Source organism: Parasteatoda tepidariorum, chromosome 3, assembly GCF_043381705.1.
Source record: "Parasteatoda tepidariorum isolate YZ-2023 chromosome 3, CAS_Ptep_4.0, whole genome shotgun sequence".
NCBI lineage: Eukaryota > Metazoa > Arthropoda > Arachnida > Araneae > Theridiidae > Parasteatoda > Parasteatoda tepidariorum.
In genome coordinates this window covers 90749906-90772694 of record NC_092206.1, presented here as the reverse complement: position 1 = coordinate 90772694, position 22789 = coordinate 90749906, and the positions used below count along the sequence as shown (strand labels likewise).

The 22789-nt window shown below is 33.4% G+C and overlaps 1 protein-coding gene across 1 annotated transcript in view; it reads left to right on the top strand.

Moving 5' to 3' along the window:
• Positions 1–22789, top strand: part of LOC107452715 (uncharacterized) — a 107222-nt gene that overhangs the window by 57928 nt on the left and 26505 nt on the right. The window contains exons 2-4 of the mRNA XM_016069285.3: positions 2775–2894; positions 17652–17798; positions 21323–21437. Coding sequence (XP_015924771.2) covers positions 2775–2894; positions 17652–17798; positions 21323–21437 — 382 coding nt within the window. The remainder of the gene's footprint in view (positions 1–2774; positions 2895–17651; positions 17799–21322; positions 21438–22789) is intronic.

The following is a 22789-nucleotide window of genomic DNA, read 5'->3' as shown; positions in this document are numbered from 1 at the left end:
ATAATAAACGGTAATAAACGAAATAACGGTTAAATAATGAAATAATAACGATGATTCTAACAGCAAGAGATCAGAAGCATGAATGGCGAAAAAATAAACCCTTCTACCTTTTCTCTAATGGAATCTAACTTTCACGTAGGTATACATAACACATAACTAATCAGGTTAAAGAATTTTGGTGGTGTGATCGTGGCCGTGATCGGACGTACAAAATAATCTCCTCGAAATATCTTCTGAAAACCTATTTTGGCGAGATTTCTAAACTTGCTCGGCAAGATTTTAAAAAAAAAATCGCCACGGGATGGACTATTCTAGGATCCATCCAATATTGCTATTCAGATAAAAAAGCAACCATTTTAAGTTTAATTTTTGTCTTTAAAGCATATTTTTACTGAAGCTTTTGTAATACGTAGGAGGGAGCTAATTTGATACCAGCTAGTGACGTAGAGTGGGTGTCTCGATCCTGATGGGTTGTTTGAAACGTGGCTTTTATTAATGTTAGCAACTGTTCTTTCCATTCTATTTTGAGCTAGCCAAGCCAGTCAACCATCAATTCTCTTAAGTGACACATTCTAAATTCTTTCACCATTTACTCGTATTTACGTAAAAACAGACACGAAGCCACGTAGAACATAAACAAACTAATTATGCATGCGAAGTTGCTAGGTACACAAAACAAAAGTATATCACGGTTACTGTAAAATACTTGAACAAATAATAAATCTAAGTTAAGTAAACGAGAAAGAACGAATCAACGAATTCGATGTGCGATACAGCTCTGTATTTAATTAACGTAACGTTAATTAATGTTCTAATTTATGTAGAGAAACTTAGCTCAACTTTAATACACCATTTTGCTAATAACGTTTAGATGGTGCTGACGTCACAGGCACTCGTGTGGGTATTGTGATCTCCTTCTTCTTCAAGAGCAAGCACCCAATTGAAACAAATTGCTAGGTCCCTCAGTGGACTGATTGTAAAGACACGGTTTCCTGCAGAACACCGAAGTCAAGCATCACTGGATGCTGTCAATAAGCGGGTGGGTGTTCACTTTGATCAGCCTGTGTAGGGACCGAGGGTGAGCGGTATGAGTCCTCGTTAAACTGTTCTACCGTAAAGTGCTCGACTTCACGCGCAGGTAGTCGGACTGACAAAGTGTGATGGCATGTCTTCGGATCATCCCCTAGAATATTTCCCAGACAGTCGCCAATAGCCCATTGTGCAGCTCCAGAACGACGTAAATAAAATGCCTACGTACGAATTGCTATATAAGGAGAATTTTATTTTAATATTTTACTTGCTTTTAGTTGAGAAAAGAAAATCTTGCTACCACTTCCATTTAGTATATTAATTTGAAGTCAATTTTGCATCACTGCGTCGATTGATAGGTTTACGCAACGAATAACTTAAATCTTATTACCACTTTTTATTTATTTCAATTATCTGTGGCCAGATTTATTTACTTGTATAGGTTAACAACTTTAGGCAATGAATAACTACCACTTTTCTTTCTGCCATTTTTTTATTTATTTTTAAATTTGGGATGTCATTTACTCGTACAGTTATTAAAATCACTCAATGAAATACTTATAAGCAGCTACGATTTCTAAGTGATGCTTTAAGTAAATCTGTTTTTACCAATGCCGTAGATTCATTTGTCTTATTGCATCAGTAAGAAGGATGATATTGTTTTTGCTGTGATAACAGATATATGGATAAAAATTATATTTTATAAAAGTAATCAAAATAAGTAGAGTTTATTATAAACCCTTACTGTAAAAAAATTGCACAAAAGTTAAAAATCACAACTGGCTGTTGACACCACTAACTATTAACCCTTTCGCGCCGACTGTCACAAATACGTGACAGCAAAAAACCGTATCAATCAGGGTAAGAAGATAAAACTGGTAATCAAAGTATTTCTTTAGCAGTTTATTTGTGGGCGGAGTTATAATTTTTTGATTTATTTAATTCACCATTACTTTGTTCAAAATAAAACTATTTAGTTATACTTTGAATTAACATTGATTATATATATGATTAAACTAACAATAATTAAAATAAAAGCAAAGTAAGTCTGTCAAATTAGTAACGACTACATTTAAGTTACCGTTTTTTATTTAATTGCAACTTGATTCTGATTTTGTTCGAATGCTTTTCTGAATCACCCGTCCCCAAGGGGTTAACTGTTAACTCAGCAAAAAATAGTCAAAAGAAAAAGACGAAATCGTAAATTTTAATGGCTTGCTTTGTTTTTAAATAAAAATTTTTGAACATTTCGTTTGTTGCAAGATATTTCGCATAAGAACGCGTACCCCTGCGAAACTGTTCCCGCACCCCTGGGGGTACGCGTACCACACTTTTTGAAACACCGTCTTAGAAGACTCCCTAATGGTCAGAATTTTATTAAAATTCAGTTTCAGGTGCTATTTTCGCATGCTAAATTGAATGAAATGAAAATATTGATGTGTTACTTATAAAAAAGGCGTTTTTGCGTCAGAATGAGCCTATTCCGTAACGGTTACAGTTAACTTTTATGCATAATTTACAAGATTTCGTTGTGATATTTCTATGACACTTTACTGGAAGAAAATCCATCGAACCATTCAAGAGTTATGAGTAATCCTTTTTTTTTGCTGACATATGGTATGTTTGTATTGGCGACGACTCAGAAAAATAATCACAACACCCTATAACCGATAGTCTTGAATTTAAAATCTTTTATATCTTAGTACATGAACTATTTGTGATTTGCTCGTTTATTTGTTTAACAGGTCAGGAATGTTCAAGTGACAAAGAGTGCGGAGATGTAGATGCCATCGCCTGCGTCAGATCGTTCTGCAAATGTCGGGAAGCCAACCATGTCCTGTCGTCTTCGACTCGATGCTTACCTGGTAATCCCATGCTTTTTTCCCCTTCTTTTTAAAAAGAAATAGCTGATGGAAGAGCTTTGGATCTTATAAGCCACATTTTGAAAGGAATCAGAACTGCTTTTTCGATGAAAAAGTCGCTTATTTCCATGCAGTTTTCCGACAATAAGATATTTCTGAGCATGATGCCGCCATCTTGTAGAAATTCTGAAAACTTATAAAGTGCTTCACTGAAAGATATCGTGAGGACAGTTAGATGTTAAAATGTCACATTCGGAAATAGTGTGGTTAATAACCGTGTTTCCTCAAGCATTTTAATTATATTTATTTCATTCAAATATTAATAGACTCACCAGCATCCAGAGGAAAAAAACTTGCGTTAAAATTCCGAAAGGAGTATTTAAGAACGTAATGCTTTTCCAATCTAAAATGATCTGAACAAATATCGAGAGTTTCTTAAAAACTATTTTATTAAAATTGGAAATGTAATACGGCGAGCAGCCCTAAAAGCAAGACGGAAAGAAAAAAATCGTTAATAGTCAACCCATTTCATTTATAGTTAGAGTAAACTTATTCTTAGCTGATCATTACTTATTAATTTTTCCAGAGTAAAGAACAGTCCTAAATAAGTGTTAAAAGTGTTAAAGAATTTTGGTAGTCATGGACATAAACAAAACAAAAAAAAACTATATATGTTTTACAATTATGATTTATTGAATAGAGACAAGAAAATTTTATCTACCGTAATAAATGAATGATATAAATATTTATGTTTGTGTGTGAATTATGGTGTTAGAGTATGTCATCGCGACCTCAACGTAGATTTCTTAGATCATCATATTGCAAAGTTAAATTTCAGATTTTTCGAAAAGTACATAAATTGTGACAGCGCAGGATTCAACGAAATTTTTACTTTTGAAAACTTAAGAGAAGACATAAACCTCAGACCGATGGCAGCTCATTTTTGTAGTGACGTAATTTTAACCAAAATACAAAATATTTAATTTTCTTTTATTCTGATTGCATTTCAATTACCAGAAAGAACCACCTTAAAGACCACATTACAAGACGAATGGGAAAAAGGCCGCTAACGGCCCCAGGCGCCCAGCTATACTTCGATGATGATGATGATGGTGTTAGAGTATGTCATTCAAATCAACAAACAACTACAATGAACATTCATATCCTAATTTTATCGTACCATTCTATCGCACCAAACCAACGGTAAAACCATTTTAATGAAATAAATATTAAAGAATTTATATTTTACAGTCTCAAGCTCAGAAAATAAAAATATTGCTTAATGTATCAAAAGCAGGGAGATTATCGAAAGAGCGAGGCTTTCATTTCACTTTTTGATTGTGTAAGTTTATAAAGCAACATATTATAAAAATGGCATGCCACTTTGTCTCTCAGTGGACAACTCGTAAAGACGTTTCAAGTCGAACGCCGAAGTCAAGTATCACTGGCTACGGTCAGTAAGCGAGTTTGTGATCACTTTGATCAGCCTGCGTCTGGCCCGATGGTGCGCCGTATCGGTCCTCTTTAAACTGTTCTATCGTAAAGTGCTCGACTTCGCGCGCAGGTCGTCAGGCTACCAAAGCAGGGGAGTCATCCCGTCCGCAGAGGATCAAAATTGCGATGGCATGCATGGGTGAAAGTGAGACGGAAAAGCTAGGAGTAAAACCATTTCAGTTTTAACTTGGTGTTCAGGAGGAGTAAATTTATTTTCTTCTTTAACCCCTTAACGCACAGATTTTTTTGAAGAAAAAAAACAGCCAAAAAAGTCAATTTTTTTTAATGAAAAAAAACACACTTTAGAATATTGTCTTTTCTTCTGGTAGACAATTTTGATATTCTGCGCTTTTGTTCCAATGAAAAAGGCTATATTCAGAAGTTCCAACTGCTCCGGACACGCCAAAATAATTTTAAAAAAACGGTAAATAACTGCAAAGTAAATTTTGCAAATATTTGACTATTTTTGCTAGCTTTTTAAAAGGTATAGTATGACATAAGTATTATAAAGTATTTAGAAATAGTGGTGGATAAAAATCTACTAAATTGAATTTATTAAACCAAGAATCACAATTGATAAACTACCACTTTAAAATTTATATTTGCTGTTCGGAGCAAGTTGGCATCTCTGTATATTTTATTCTTGAATAAATAAGTGTCATAGCTTACAATCCTATGTAAATGATAAATATCAATAAAAGATTTTTTTTCCTTAGCTTTCATATTGTTATTTTCAATTCTCGATTATATTCGAGTGTGAAAAATTATGGCAGCATAAAATACAACGCCGCTCGAATTATCTCGAGTCTGCGCAGTTTGGCCTGTTTAGCGAGCTCGAATTAACTCGAGCGCACAAGTTAAGGGGTTAAAGTATTCAACAATTTCTACTTTTCCCCAGGAACGAAGCAGTTTTATATATATACTAGGAGGCTTCGCCCCCTGCTCGCTGGCGCTCACCAACTCCCCGAACTGCTTTCGCAGTTTATTTTGGATTGCTTCGCAATCCGATGCTCGCTTTCCTCGCTCATTGGATNAGCACAAGCAGCCTGTCACAGATTACAAATCCTTCTTCAGAACCCCAAAATGGAACTCAGACTTAAACGTTTACTCTTCATCTCGATGATCCGTCCCATCCTAACTTATGCATCTCCAGCTTGGTGCAACATCTCCACATCACTCCTTAAAAAACTCAAAATATGCCAGAATAAAATCCGCAGGAAAATAACAAAAGCAAGATGGTTTATCCGCAATAAAAACATACATCGCGACCTCAACATAGATTTTTTAGATCATCATATCGCAAAGTTAAATTTCAGATGTTTCGAAACGACCATAAATTGTGACAGCGCAGGATTCAACGAAATTTTTACTTTTGAAAACTTTAGAGAAGACATAAACCTCAGACCGATGGCAGCTCATTTTTGTAGTGACGTAATTTTGACTAAAATACAAAATATTTAATTTCCTTTTATTCCAATTGCATTCCAATTACCATAAAGAACCACCTTAAAGACCACAATACAAGACGAATGGGAAAAAGGCCGCTAACGGCCCCAGGCGCCCAGATATATTTCGATGATGATGATGATAGCATGTCTTCGAATAATTCTTAGGGAAGTATCCCAGACAGTAGCCGATAGCCATTGTGAAGCTCTAGTGCGACTTAAAAAGTATACCTACCTACGTTGCATGCCACTTAAACAGTTGAATTTATTCTTTCTATTTGTCGATACTAACATTTCAGATTTAAGCCTTTCTAACTCTAGCTGCTATATTTGATTATAATTTTGTTGTAATTCCGGCTTGATAATAATCAAATAAAGAATCTTAGTAGAAAAGAATGATAAGAGGTAACAATTTTTAATAAAACCCATTTTGACCACATATATATTTCAAATACACACCGCCTGAAATATTTTTGAAAGGAGTTGCTATATTTTGACAAAAATACTTAATAATATCTATCTAAAGTACAGATTTATTTTTTTAATCTAATTATTGTCATTCATAAATATGAAGGCTAAGTTGAAAATCAACTAGCACAAGCTAGAGAAAGACATCATAATGATGCATAATGAAAAAAAAATTTAGTATATATATTTAAGTGCATGCAGAAAATAAATTTTAGTAAATATTTATCATTATTTTATTTAATTATAGTCGAAATTTTTTTTTATTGTAAGGTAGGTATACAATTTTTTACATAATTTTAAAGTGCGTATTTTGACATAAAAAATTTGAGCGAAATCGATTGGATAGTTCCTTAGAAAACGAATTTTAAAGAAGTCATGTATTTAAAATTCGATTTCTTATGAACTATTCAACCAATTTCGCACAAAATATTACATTTTGCCATGTAAAATTACATATTTTAAAGTAACGCTGAAAACTTTATACCTTACAATTTAAAATTTTTTCGACTATTATTAAATTAAATAATTAAATAAAATTTATTTTGGTCATGGAATTATCTTTGGACAAACGAATTTTATAGTTGTATTCAATAATTTTGCAATTCGCTTGAAAATTTCTCGGGATATAGTGAAATACGCAAAAATTAAAGAAGTTCAAACTTTGGATCGCTCTCCTGACCAAACTATGGGGACATTACTTCTCAATTTGCGACTTTCCCCTATATTTTGATATCAAAAATCCGAATCTATTGAAAAAAAAGCATGTTAATTCAAAGAAAGTCCGTTTTTGTCTGATTTCGTAACTTAAAATATTAACGCAAATTAACTAGCATACGATCATTAGATCAAAAGTTATTCAAGGGGGTCCGTTTTTTTGACGCACTACATCATATCTAGTTCATTACTTTTCAAGCATGAAGAAAGCAAATTAAAATCAATGAAATTTCACTTTTGACTTTTAGACTCGAGTAAAGACCTCAGTTGATCCTTAAGTTTAGTGAGATCTAAGCTGGCATTTGAATTTTTTCCCCTAGATTTCATTCGCTTTAATTCCTTTTTTAATTTAACTTGTTATGTAACAATGTCTTGAAATAATGAACACGTTGAAATAATAATAAGCTATAAAAATATGCTCTTATTTTTCGTCAGTTGATAGATTTATTTAAATAACCCCTAATTCACCCAGCAATAAAGAAACAAAGTTAAACCATTACGGTGGCTAATTAAATTCTTCTGAAGACTCATTAGAAAAATCTACTTAAGTTCTCCAAAAAAATTAAGGAGTTGTTTGTCATGCACAGCGCTTAAACGGTTCGATTCGTTTATTTCCTAAGTGGGTTTTATGTTCGAAATAATGAAGAAGAAAAGGCAATTTTCCCGACATTTTCTACTGAAGTAATTTTTTCTTCGCGAACCGTTTGTTTAATTCAAACAAAAAATTCCAAAACAAATTTGCAGCTGAATTGCCAAACTACATTTGATTGTTTAATCCATGTGTTAAGTAGGATCTTTGGTTAATTGACGTCATTCCAATTGATTTTTATAAAAGAGGAAAATAGAATAAACAAAAAGGATTTATGTTGCCTTAAACAGAGTTTACGAAAGATTGAATGTAACGGAAATTAATTTAGTGAAATGAAAATTAAATTAATCGGCTTTTTCCCTCCTCCATTTAATAGTTTGCCTATTTACTCAGAATCTTGCGTTTTGTAGCAGAATATATGCTTTTTTGTTTTATTCTTGGTTTAATAAACTTGATTTTAAATGGTTTTGTCAAGCACTACACATAAACTATTTAAGTTATTTTATGGTATTTACAGGGCTAAAAAAGAAGAAAAAAACGTCTTAATTACCGTTGCTTTTAATCTAAGTTGAAGTATTTTTTCGATTTTATTCATAAGAAAACTCTCGTTTAAACAAAATAATGCAAGTCTGAACACAGCAAAGGCACATTGGAGTTTAATAAGTAAATTTCCAACGCGAGAAAAATTTTGCATAGCAAATTCTGTTTCATCGCTATTGAAAGTTTAAAGTTAAGTGAGAAATAAACTTCCCATATCTTAGGCCCGATAGCCTAGTTGGTAGGGCCCCACCTCCCCCGCCCGTCTATGTCCAAGAGTTCGTGGGTTCGATCGCAGCCGGCCCGAAGACTCCTCGCGTCGTAAATGGTGACTGATTCACGTTAAATCTGTCGAGTCGCAAAGTACTCCATGTTCCTATAACAAATCAAAACCTCTGGGGGTACTGATCCAGGAGTTTCTTAGTCTTCTGGATTGGTTCAGAACTACAAGGCTACGGAGTTGAACATTAGTAGTCGTAAACTCAAAAAATTGGGTTGGCTGTTCAACGACGGGTATAAAATAAGGTATAAAATATATCTTAGGCCCGTTCGCTTTTTAATGAGGTGAACCGGGTTCGAATCCTGGTGATGACAGGTCGATCCGGATTCCGCATCCGGCTTGCACCGACCACAGTGCTGACGTGAAATATCTTCAGTGGTAGACGGATCATGGTTCCCTTACAGTCAGGCTAACCATGGGAGCTTCTCGTGGTCTTCATCAACATGGCTACTCTAGATATGCATTTTAAATCAAAATAAAAGGAAAAAGATTCTAATTTTTTGTTTTTTTATTGTCATTTTAACATTAGATGTGCGCATTTGCTTATAACGGCAATTCACAATAACGACAATTCAATCTGCTATTATGATTTGTCGTTATAACAGACTTTTACTGCATTTAATATAATTTCAATGAAACCAGAGCCAAAATGAAAAACATTCCTACGTAGTTTGCTAGACATCAGATGTTAGAAAATCGATACGCTTTCGCGTGTTAACTCATAATCATATACAAATCTGAGACTCGTTAATGTATGAATCCGACACGAGCCTTATTTCAATGTCTGGCAGTACACAAAATTAGCAATCGTCTGAGATACTAAAGTTGTATTTAGCATTTTAATCGAGTTTCGAAGCTGCGTTAGAAAGCTTCGAATCATATAAGACAATTTTCGACAAAATTGTTGTAATATACAGATGATGATCAAAGCTATAGAAACATTTCCTCAATATTTATTTGCGCAGTAATTTATTTTTGGAAGATTTGAAAGATATCATGCTTTTTGAAATGGTGTCTCCATGCAAAAGTTGCATCGACTAAGATGAGCGTATGAAGTTAAACGCTTCTTTCTTTTTCTATTGGGTACTTGCAGTTCAAAAAGAAGAAAACCTCACATACCCACACATGTGACCTATAACGTCAGCGCCAGCTAATCTTTATCAGTTTAAACGGTTACAGAATATAGACGCAAGAACATAAAAAAACCTCAGAACATAAAAAAAAAAAGTTGTCTCAATTCTTTTACCTTTTTTTCGTTATTTATAAAATACTATTTGTCGTATTATGTAAAAAATTTTTGGCTAATAATAAAAAAAAGATGCAATTATTACGTGGTAACATTACATAAGCAACGAACGGTATTTTGTTTAAAATAAATAAATTTCAATATTTTGGAATTGCAATTGGGTATTTGCACTTCAAGAAGAATATCTCCCATACCCACACATGTGACCTATGGCGTCAGCTAATCTGGCGTATTAAAGTTGAACCAAGTTTCTCCAAATAAGTTAGAATGTTAATTAATGATAAGTTAATTAAATACAAAGCCGTAACGCACATCGAATGAGTTGAAATATTATTCTTTCTCGTCTACTTATTTTACTTAACTTAGATTTACTATTTGATTGTGTACTTTATTGTAACCGCGATATATTTTTGTTCTGTGTACTTGGCAACTTCAGTGAATAATAAGTTTGTTTATGTTCCACATGGCTTAGTGCCGGTCTTTGGGTTAAGTCTCTGTGTAAATATATAGAGAAAGAATTTAAATCTTTGAGTAAGAATCTTTGTGAAATAATTTAGAATGTGTAAGAGAGTTGATACTTGACGGGCTTGGCTTACTCGAAATAGAATGGAAAGAACAGTTGCTAACTTAAACAAATGCCGCGTTTCAACAACCAATCAGATTCGAGATACCCGCACTATGTCACTTGCAGGTATCCTATTACAAAAGCACTCTAATATAAATGCTAAAATCCTATTTAATGATTTGAAAATTTCTGGTATAAAAGCTAGAAAAACTGGCATCTCTTTTAAACGCTTCAATCATACAGTTTTGCCATGTAAAATCTTTTATAACATTTGCTGTATTAAGAAAGATTGATTTTCGTCTTGAAATGTTTTCATTATTTTGTGTTAGTTAAAAACAAAACGTGAAGATTCACGGTCATATATAATTGTAACAAAAAAGCATTTTGAATTTAAATGTCTTTATTTTTTTTTCACGTATTCTTAGTTTAAATAATTTCTTTCTGACACTTTTAACAGGGTTCAAACAATTAATCCTCTTGCAACTCCTTTTGTCGAATATTTTTTTTTCAGTGGTAGCAAAATATTTTTTAAACATCTTCGGAGATGCTTGCAAAATATCAGTGTCACTTGAAACTATTGTGAGCACCACGACTTACAGATAAATTAAAGGTTCATAAAAGATCTGATAATCGATATTCTTCAGCGCCTGATAAATGAAACAAATTTAAATTTCAGAGCATTACAAATATTACGTTAGCATGTTTTGCCAATTCTAGACTCTGCCTGAACCCTTCTTTGCAAAAATAAAGAAATCCCATCTCATGTTTACATAAGAAAATCGGAACATCTCTTCCCGTTAATTTTTGCTTTGAGTTTAATTGCAACATCCTTCTCGTTGTTTTTTTGCTTTAATTGCAACATCCTTCTCGTTGTTTTTTTGCTGATTGCAACATCTTTCTCGTTGTTATTTCGCTTTGATTGCAACATCCTTCTCGTTGTTATTTCGCTTTGATTGCAACACCTTTCCCGTTGTTTTTTTGCTTTGATTGCAACACCCTTCCGGTTTCTTTTTTGCTTTGATTGCAACACCCTTCCCGTTTTATTTTGCTTTGATTGCAACACCCTTCCCGTTGTTTTTTTGCTTTGATTGCAACATCCTTCTCGTTGTTTTTTTACTTTGATTGCAACATCCCTCTCGTTGTTATTTTGCTTTGATTGCAACATCCTTCTCGTTGTTATTTCGCTTTGATTGCAACACCCTTCCCGTTGTCTTTTTAATTTGATTGCAACATCCTTCCCGTTGTTTTTTTATTTGATTGCAACAACTTTCCCGTTATTTTTTTTGCTTTGATTGCAACACCCTTTCCATTGTTTTTTTGCTTTGATTGCAACATCTTTCCGGTTGTTTTTTTGCTTTGATTGCAACACCCTTCCCGTTGTTTTTTGCTTTGATTGCAGCACCCTTCCAGTTGTTTTTTTGCTTTGATTGCAGCACCCTTCCCATTGTTTTTTTTGCTTTGCTTGCAAGACCTTTCCCGTTGCCTTTTGCTTTGCTTGCAACACCTTTCCCGTTGTCTTTTGCTTCAATTGCAACAACTTTCCCGTTGTCTTTTGCTTTGATTGCAACACCTTTCCTGTTGTCTTTTGCTTGCAACACCCTTCAAAAAAAATTTCCTCCAACCTTTTCCTTTTTCAAATTTAAATTTCTTTTAAATTTGAAGATATTCCCAGTGTAATCGTTCCCATATTATTTAATTAATTTTTTCAATTAAAGAAAATTTAAAATAAGGGATTTTAGTGTTTTCCGGATAGCATTGTTCCTTCCCTTCCTACCCTTTTGCAAGCAAAAATAAGCAAACCACACCACCCCACTCACCCTCAGATGCTTTTATGTAATATTTGAATTTACCCTTTTACACAAAAAGCGTAAAGGTAGGTAATTTATGCTAATATTTGAGAAAAAATATCAATAATTTTTTTTTATCAAATATTTTTTGTTAAATGAACCAAAAACTGAATACGGATATATAGATTTCTAACGCTGAGTTTTAAATATTTAGTTGTGTCTGCAAAAATTCATTGCATCATTATAATGTTCGAAAATGAGTACATTTTACTTTGTTGGCGCAACAACTTAGCATAAATTGATTTATTTGACTTATTCGTATGCATCAGCTCAGTGCAAATTGGATTCATTTGACTTATTTTATTCATTCATTCGTTTGATTTATTATTTGGCGTGAGAAGTTGGCGACTTAACATTAAATTTATTATTATTAACTGTTCTGTAATTAATATTATGGCGAAATGGCTCTTGGCATTTCCTAGTGCATTCCATAAATTCCTAGTGCACTTTAGCATCCAAAGCTTCCTTTAGCTGCCATCTAGTGTGGCAGAAACTAGAAGTCTAAATTAACATGGCTAACAGTATCTCACCCATTGTGGTGGTCCTGAAAGAATAGACACCACTTCTGGAGAACGCACTAGGTCTGCTCATCGGGAAGACTGATTGTGCAGCTCATAGGAAATAATATTACCACATAAAAATGTAGTCATTTTTATGTAGTAATTAATATTACCACATAAAAAATTTTCAATCAAGATAAAACATGTTGATTCGCAAAAAATAATTCCTTTTTCATTTAATTTAGATAAAACGTGTTAATTCGAATTAAAATAACATCTAAAACCTTTTTTTTTTCTTGGAAAGGTGCGGAACTTTTTTAATCGAGTGAAAAATTAGAAGAATCAAGTGCTCATTTTGGGGGCTCACTATAACTTTATGAATGCCCATTTCTTATTTCGTTGCCATGGTGACTAATACAATTACCATGGCAACACCGCTGGATAAAAAAAAGTATTCTGCCTGTAGAGCTGTATCGTGTGATAAAACATAAATATCGTCCATATCTATATATATACATCAATTTGAATAACGAGGAAGATATTTTTTTATGAGTTTCTTAATGGGTTTTTAATGATAGTTTAAAGAACTTGTTTTTTGTAAAAAAGAAAAAGAACGAATACCTTAACTTAAGTTAAATATGATAGCTGAAATGCTTCATTTTGCGTATGACCTTGTTTACCTAGAAAGTAGGGTGACACAAAAATTTAAATTCAAAAATAAAGACTAGAAAACGGAATAACAATTTACATTTTCATGGTTAACAGAATGTCAATTCGCCACATATCAAGTAATTGTAAGATGTCGAAAATTTCTAAAAAGTTGAAAACTTGATAGTAAAGTTTCTAAAATTCACCGTTTTACTATCTGGTTAAAATATCTTAGTTGACGATTTTTGTTTTGGTAATTTTAATTTAGGACGGTAAAAATGTAAGTTTTCGAATATCTTTTTAACAGCTTTATTGTCTATTTTTTTTTCAGGAAGCTGGTACTCTTAAAGAAAATATTTCTTTAAAACATTCAGGATTCCTAAAACACAAAATTTTCTACGAAAGTACTTTTAAATAAAATATAAAAAATAACAGGGAAATGATAGACTCATACTTATTTGTGAACTTGGTATTTTCATTATTCAGTAGCATAACAGCCAGTTCTACCGGATTTTCCTACAGATTTTATTCCTAAATTTAAAGTAATAGTAAATTTATGCTTTTCGATTTCATTCTTTAATTTATAATTTCTATTCAGAATATTAAACATCACTAAGAAGTAAAGCCTTTCCGCAACAGCTCGTTGTGGGCCAGGGGTCATGGAGGTTCCACAACTTCCTGACCAACGGCATGAGTGACACAATAGGATCAGCACAGTTACCACTTTACTTCCCAAGCTACCACTGGGAATCAAACCCCGGTTTTTTTAAGCTCATGCGAAAAAATCTACTTGTACGTAATGCATGATGATTGTATAATCTCCTCAGAATCCAAGATACACATTAGGATACCTCACCAAATGCAAGGTACCCACAATCTGGAAAAATTAAAGAGTGTTGACCATGTTTAAAATTTCATAAAGTTAACTTCCAGTTCAGTTTTTAAAATCAGTTTTGAAGTTTTCATGCCACGATAATCGAAATGTAAATATTTTTAGCAAATATTAGGTGGACTGGAAAATAATGTCGTTTCTGTGCATTTGATATTTGTTATCCAGATTTCATTTTTTAATCAATAATGTATCTACCCTCGTTAGCAACAACCTTTCAATGCCGGAACGAAAAGGAATTGAAATGGATCTTAAAAAATGAATTGGTGTTTAAGACTTAACGAAGATTTAATGCACCGAAATGACATTACTATCCGCCCCCCCTAATATGAATACTCCAGAGTATGTAAATATTTCAAAATTAAAATACCACTTTAAAACAATTTTCAGGCCGTGCTTAGGAAGTATCACATCAGGTCCGATAAGGATAAACATAAACGTATAACCTTTGACAAAATGTAACACTATTTCTTACAATTGATTTTTAAATTTTTAATGGGAATAATCATTCTTGAGTAGAAAAATAGGTGAGAATGCAGCAGAGTTGCTACTTCCTGAAAAATATCATAATTGGAGAGCTAGATCTACCAATTATGATATTTTACTAAAGAATGTTTACATTTACATTTGAGCATTTAAAAAAATATTCTTATTGTTTTTTGAACCAACATACACCGAAGAGCCATTACATTATGACCACCCTGCTAATAACATGTTGGACCACCTTTAGCTCTCAAAACTGCTAACACCCGCCGTGGCATTGATTTCACAAGGTAGTCTGAGGTATCTGGTACCAAGCGCTCACCAACTGGTCCTGTAATTCCCTCACATTGCGAGGGGGTAGCGTGGCAGCACGAATTTGGTTTTCCAAGTAGGACCATTTGCTTTATTGGATTAAGGTCAGGGGAATTTGGGGGCCAAGGCATGACTTGAAAGTCACTGGAATGTTCCTCGAACCAATCCATGACGATTCGACCCTTATGAAATGGTGAATTATCCTGTTGGTAAACACCATTCCCCGCAGGAAAAACTGTTGCCATGAATGGGTGAACCTGGTCTGCTACTATGTTCTAACTAGCTTAGTAACTAGCTTCTTAACTAGCTTACAGACGCCACGGATTGTTCTATGAGGATTATGGGTCCCAATGTACCCTATGAAAACATTGTTCCTGGGCGAGAAACCATGAAAACATGAGGTGAGCCCATTGTCATAGATGGAGGGTGGTCATAATGTAATGGCTCTTCGGTGTATATTTTGTTTAAATTTGATTTTTTTTTCTTTTTGGTCTATACGAGTAACTTAAAATATATAAAACAAAGTAATATTATTGACAGAATTTGTCATATTTTTCTTAACTTTGCTACTATTATAAAAATTTATTATTAATCATAGCAACCCTGAGCATATAGAATAATTTCAGATCAAATTATGGATGTTAAATATATAAATTCATTACACTAGTGTTTGTTAACATTGCAGCACCATGAATTTTCAGAAATGAATGGAAGTTATTCCATGTATTACTGTTAGAGGTAACTGACAGCCGCGTTGTAATTCTAATCCTTCGCTTGTCTTGCCTCATTCCATGTTGGTTTTAGTAAATTTGCGTAATTCTTTCATGATTTTGCAATTTTCGCAAACATGTGTGAATAATAAACGCGATTGCATAGCCTTCAACTATTACTAAATTTTCATAGTTAAAATAAATAGTTCTCATTGTGACAACAAAAATAGTGTATTAATGATAAAATAATTTAGAATTAGATGAATTTGGCCCCCATTGCATAAAATTTATACACACATTTAAAAGATCAGATACTCAAATGGTATTGTTCATAATATTTTACTGCTTGCTTTAAAAATTCATTTCAATACTTTCTTCACTAAGATTTCTTATGCCTCACAAGGTTAATTTCTTCAATTTTTTTATGTATTAATTCATTTAATTTAGTTAATTAGTTTGTTTTATTAATTTACGATATATATATATATAAATATNTATATATATATATATTCATTATTTTCTTATATATTTCTTGTACATTACTTATTTTGATGTATATAAATACAGTTGATTTTCTACCTTTCTTCCATATCTCTAACTTTGTCTTGCAGCTCTGACTTTTGCTTTTTTTTTCATTTTACGCATTGCACTATTCTTAAAGTCTTAAAAAAATTATGGCAAAACTAATAATTAAATTCATTTATATCACACCATTTCTGTAACTCCCAATAATTTATACCTAGCTGTGAAATCTTCAGGTTAAACTAAGAATCAGGAAAAAACAAGAATTTTTCAAGGCAAATTACGTAATCCTATATTCCAAATGCTGAGGAATTTCCGTGCCAGGTTTTTTTTCTTTCTAGCGGTAGCGAAGAATATATATTAACTTTTTTTTCGGGACCTCCCTGCCGCGCCTGTCAAACTCTGTGCAAAACGTAGAGGTAACGGGTTCGAATCCCGCTGTTACCCTGGATGTATCTTCGTGCTGTCCTTCTCTGTTTTGTGCTATCTGTCCTTCTATTTTAAGTTCCGTGGTGGACTGATCGCAAGAACACGGTTCAGTAAAATGAATTTAGTCAATCATTAACCCTGCAGAGCGTTTCCCAGGAGTCCATTTTTCTTGGACATCGGTATTCACACTAACAAAAAAAAAAAAGATTTTCCTAACTACACACGCCAATTCGCTCTACATATGTCATTAACCTAACTCCAAACACTGCTATTCAAATTCTCACCGTTGGCAGTAAAAAAGGAACATCACTTCAGTGATAGTAGTGCTTTCGTTAGGTCCCCCGCTTTCTTACAAATAAAGCCGAGCAGTCTCGCCGTTCCGCCAAGTATTCTGGAGCGTGGAGGTAATGGGTTCGATTTCCAATCCAACTATGGATGTATATTTTATTTCATAACCGTCGTTGAACAGCCGATCCAATTTTTGGGTTTACGACTACCAATGTCCCACACCCTAACCTTGTCATTTTGAACCCAATCCAAAAGACAAGGGAACTCCTGGATATGGGGAGAAAGTTGTCTTCATGGAGGTTTGCCATACATGGACGGGAAAATAAGAGGAACTTAGGGAATCAAACATAACGGGCTAATTCTTTTTGTGGAGGATTTTTTTTTCAGTGGAAATACCCCACATTAGATTAAAACCTCCCGTGGTTAACCTGACGGGACAAAAAAGGACCATTGGCCATCCATCACTAGGGATATTTCACTTCAGCACTGTGGTAGGTTCGAGCAGCCGTGTGCGGAATTCGTATACAGCAGCCATCGCTGGGATTCGGACCCAGTTCACCTCATTCGAAGACGAACGCTCTATCCCCTGAGCCACCACGCCTCCTGTGGATGCATATTAGCGATGTCCTTCTCTAACTTGAGTTCAACCGTTCTTCAACTTGAAGACGGGCTTATGAGTTACATTTTATAATGAACACATATATGTGTCTACACATATACGTGTGTATATATATGTCATATACACATATGTGTGTAACAATATATAAAATGAAAATTATTGTATCTCTTTGTAGTGAAACAACTGGGTGAAGAGTGTCTTGAAGACGTTCAGTGTCGGGTATTAGAGAAGAATGCCACCTGCGAAGATAAATTCTGTGCCTGTGATTCGGGGAGCTATCTGCCGCACGACGCCAACGGTACACTCTGCACCAACAGACCGGGTTTGTATCTCCTTCTTGTCCTTTCGATTTTATTTTATTTCGTCACCGGCATTGTTCGCAAAATCCAACCCTACCGAATTTCAACCTTGCAGTTATGAACGCAGGATGCCACGGGCGATTGAAAATGTAAGAAGTGGTGACTAATAAAAAGCAAAAATCTATTGAAAAATCTTACGGATTTAACTTTTCCATGCATATGTTTTTCAGTTTAGTATTGAAAGTAAATACAAAGAATAATTGCCTTTTAAATATGAATAGTTTAGGAATGCAAGACTTTGTGGTAGTTAGGATTGAATAATTAAACAGATTAAATAAATAAAAAAGAAATTGAGTTTCTATCGATTATTACAATTTTAGTCGCCCTTGGCATTCCGTGTGAACGATACCCCCAAAGACAATGGAACTGCTGAATCAAACATAAAGCGCATTAGATTAAAACCTCCCATGGTTAACCTGACGGGAAAGAAAGAGGACTCTGACCATTGGTCGTCAACCACCAGGGATATTTTTCGTTAGAGCGGTGGTTGGTGCGAGTCGAAAGTAATATGCAAGGTTTCCTGTCCATTTCATAAAATTAAAGAAAAAAGTGATATTAACATTAAGATAAAAAAATTATTTTGTCTGTAGATAATAATAAGATTAGTAAAACTTCGGTTTAAAATGGACACAAACACCAAGCTTATAATGTGGAGCCGTCTCTAGCGGTGTTCTTGACACGGGTTGCTATGCAATTCTCAATTCTTAAAACACGCTAGAAGTGCTAAACTAAATCATGCCACATAATAAAAGTCAAAATTAATTTTTTTAAAAAAAATTATGTTATGGTGAATGGAGTAAGAGAGAATTTTATTACCACTTTATATATAAAATCGTCTCTCAGGGTATGCGATTTCTCATATATATCAATGATGTTTAAAGGCTTCAATGACCAACAATAAATTACAAATGAAAAAAAAAGTGTTTTTAAACACCCTCTGCCAAAAAATGTAGCAATAAATTTGTAACTTGTTACAGTTATTTTGGTTATTATGTGCAACTATTGCACATAATTTCGTAAACTTAGCTTCAATATTTATTAAATTACGGACATTTTTATAAAGCGCAAATTGTTTGCGTCTTGCCGCTATAACTTTAAAACAATTCAATAAAATTATAAAAAATTTCAGGAGCAATTTAAAATTAATTACAAAATTATTGTTTTAAAATTTGAGAAAAGTTCATTTATAACGTATGATTAGTTAAAGTAGTTCTTTTATACTGCACAACAACAGCTATACTTCCAAATTATTGGAATGAAGATGGTGCGTCATAAATGAATATAAGTGACGATTTAGGCATTTGTGAACAGAGTAAATCCCAAACGCTAAAATAAAAATTATATTTTAAATTGGGCCGAAAGGTGATTGATAAAATTAATTGGAAAATTATTGCAACTTGTTTTACCTTGGCTGGTTAAAGTTGGTTTTGTTGTTGCAAATTTCTTTGAATTTGATAATTTGAGAAATAATAATTCTGTGTATGTAATGGCGAACAAAATTATTCTAAATTAAATTCCTTAAATCAATAATTGACTGTTAAACCATAAAATATGTTGCCACTTTCAATAAACGTTCAGATAAATCGGAACATGTTTATAGGTGTGCATAAGTTAATAATCATGAAATAGGGCATGCAATTTAAAATTCATAATGACTCTTACTGTTGTTATGAATTTCTGCCTGAGCAACAGAGAACGCTGCCTACAATAATTCTATATGTATCACTTGTGCGGCAGGTGATGAATTGATATGGAAGGCTTATTAGAAAGCTTAACAAATATTGCACTAAATTAATTCTTTGTACTCGATTCAAAAAATTTGATTTATTGTAAAATCTAATAATTATTCTTTTCAACCTTGGTAAAATTAAAGAAATTAAAATAATTATTTCTTTAATACTTTAGAGATTGGCATCCATGCGTGGAAGTCATTCTGCGTTGGCGTTTTAGCAGGAAATGAAAGGTTTTTGTGAATTAGCACTTTGCCAGAAATTATTTTTAATTAGGATACTTGGTTACGATACTTTAAATTAGATTTATGTAATAAATGAAACTGTTTTATTTTTCTTATCTTGAAATTAAAAAGTGTTATTTATCACGTTCTAAATTTTACTTTTTCTTATTTTCTTTTTATAAATGCAACTCAAACTACACCTTTCCAAAGAAAATAATAGACAGAAAAAGAAAATTAGGAAAATATGCATTTATTGTCATTATTCTCTAATTAGGTTTCTGACATTTTTATTATCTTTTAGCTCACCCAAAATTTTAAGAACTATGTTTTCGAATAAGTCTTAAGCAGAGAAAATAATTTCTTTCTTTTTTTTCTGTCAGATGAAAAACGACGATGTTTTGAAATTTATTAATGTGGCGAACAGCCCAAGTTTTTTTGTTCTCGGTTTGACAAAAATACAATTATTTTTTTCCTTCCTTGTTTAGACCACTTCCAAATTGTAACTCATAAAATTTCTGTTCTATTTTATCATTTACTTTTTTTAGTTGTTTATATTAAAGAGTGAGTACGCCGGAATAGTCTGGTCGGTAGGGCGCTGGGCCCATGTCCGAGAGTTAGTGGGTTCGAAACTCTCCGACCGAAGACTCCCTGTGTAGTAAAATGGTGACTGATGCACGTTAAATCTGTCGAGTCTCAAAGTCCTTCATGTTCCCTACTGAATTGGAGATTGATCGTTCTCTGATTCAGGTCAAAATTACCATCTGTGGAAGACTGAATGGATGTATGAATAGGTCCGCCCTATAAACGGCGTATGGGTATGGTAGAAGTCGAATTCTTGGCCATAGATGGCGCCACTGGACAATCGCACCCCGGCATACGTCTACAACATTAAAGAGTGAGTATTGGGATCATAAAACCAATAATGTAGGAATCAATAAAAAATGATTTCAAAGCATTGAATTTCTTTATCACGTGAGCGGAGAAAATTTCATTGTCTGGGTAACTAGAACTTTGGAAATTTATAAGCAGAATGTTAAAAAAAATCATCATCAAGTAACATCCTTATACATATCCGCTATATTCATTCGAATATTAATATAACTATTCTTATAACAATCTTTATATATATCTTAAAGATAAATCGCACTTCTATTTATAGATCAGTTTAAGCAATTTCTGAAAAGAATTTACTGGAACATTTCTTAACGGACATTGTACATTAGAGATTGTAGAAGAGTGCTCTTTGCATTAGCTTATAACTCTGTATTTCCATTGATAGTACAGAGAATGAGAGAACATCCATGCCTTCGAACTTTTCTGGTGCAACTCCAGTTCCCTGACCCTTACAAAATCCGGTCGGCAAATGGTGGAAACAATATGTGTCAGATCCTTGTAAATTCGAAGCTGAGAGAGATTTATGTAGATACCGTGATGAGATTTCAGCAGAAGTCTTATTGTAATTGTATAGCCGCGGTTGAGAACTCGGATACACTTTGATTGGTGAAACGTGATTATTTTCTGTTTTGTTTGCAGCTGGCGGTATTGAGGAGACAAAAAGATCGGCAATAGACATCAACATGATCATCATCATAACATCTCTCGCCATCATGTTCATTGGTATTTGTGTAGCTCTTCATCTCTTCAGCAAGTGAGAATATTTTTATTCTATTTCTTTTTAATACGGTTTTTGCCATTGTTTATTTTACAACTCAGTTGTAAAATGAATTCACGGGAAATCAGTCAATTTTCATGGGGTTCCCACTGGTCTTGATAAAAGAAAATGAGTATTTAAAAGAAAATGAGACTAACCTTAATCACTCAATGAATTTGTGACCAACACTAAATCCTGTTTTCTGCAGAAAGTTTTTATGTATGAGAGAATTATGATCTACCCGACTTAAGTGTAAGAATGGTATTTTAAAAATTTCTGCTAGCATCAGCTATCATTATTAACTGTTTGCTCTCGAGATTCTTTTCACAATTAAATATACAGATACAACCACTAAAGACAAAGCCCACTGTTTGCACAATTACCCTGGAAGTCTGTGAATAAAAAAAAATATCTCGCCAAAAAGCGGGAGAACTTGGCAACCATAATTCAGATTCACTGTTGTTTCAGAAAATGTTTTTCCTAGTGGTATCGAATTTAATATAATGACATTTCAATAAATTAGAATTAAAAGAATTTTGCCCACCACTAAACACAAGTCATCTAACCAGGTCATATAGACATTCTTAACTTCCAATATTTTTTTTGAACGTTTTTGTTTCCAAAAAGTTCTGTTTTAATACTGAAAAAAAAAATTTGCAACAGCCTGAAATAGTTGGAGTCTGAAAATTCCAAATTACATAAAATGGAACAGCCAAGTTATGAGCTGGCAATATTTGACAAATAAGTAAAAGAAGTACGTATTTGTTTTTAGTGTTGATTCGTGGTTTAGTCTCGGGGGGGTTGTTTTAGACCGATGTGTAAGCATTGATCGAGAGAAATATGTCAGCTTTTTCCGGACAACCCATAAATACATTTCCTGAAAACAATTTTACTAGCAAGTTTTCTCTTTTTCGCATAATAATACTCTAAAAAAACGCTTGGAAATACTTTTTTTATTTTCTCTCCAAGCTATTCCGAATGTTTAAAAGTGCACCTCTACTCTAAACTCCATTTGCAAATAAAATACTTTGAATTCTTTCAGAGAAAAGCAAAGATTCTAAAATATAACCCAGAACTCGAAATTTCCTTGACTTCTGGAATAAAATGCAATAAACAAAAACTCGTCCACGTGGATTCATGTATGTCACGTTTCCTTTCTAGACGTCCCCCTGTCACCCCCTGTTCGTTTATCTTTCATTCTTTCCTTCCCTAAAGATTCCAAATATCGAACGTTTTGAGAACCACCCTATGCCGATGGAATTTCTAGAAGTGGTAATCTACTTTGCTCTCGATATCTTTATACGGGAATTCTCATTTCTTTTCTGGAAGAAAAAAAACAAACTCTCCTT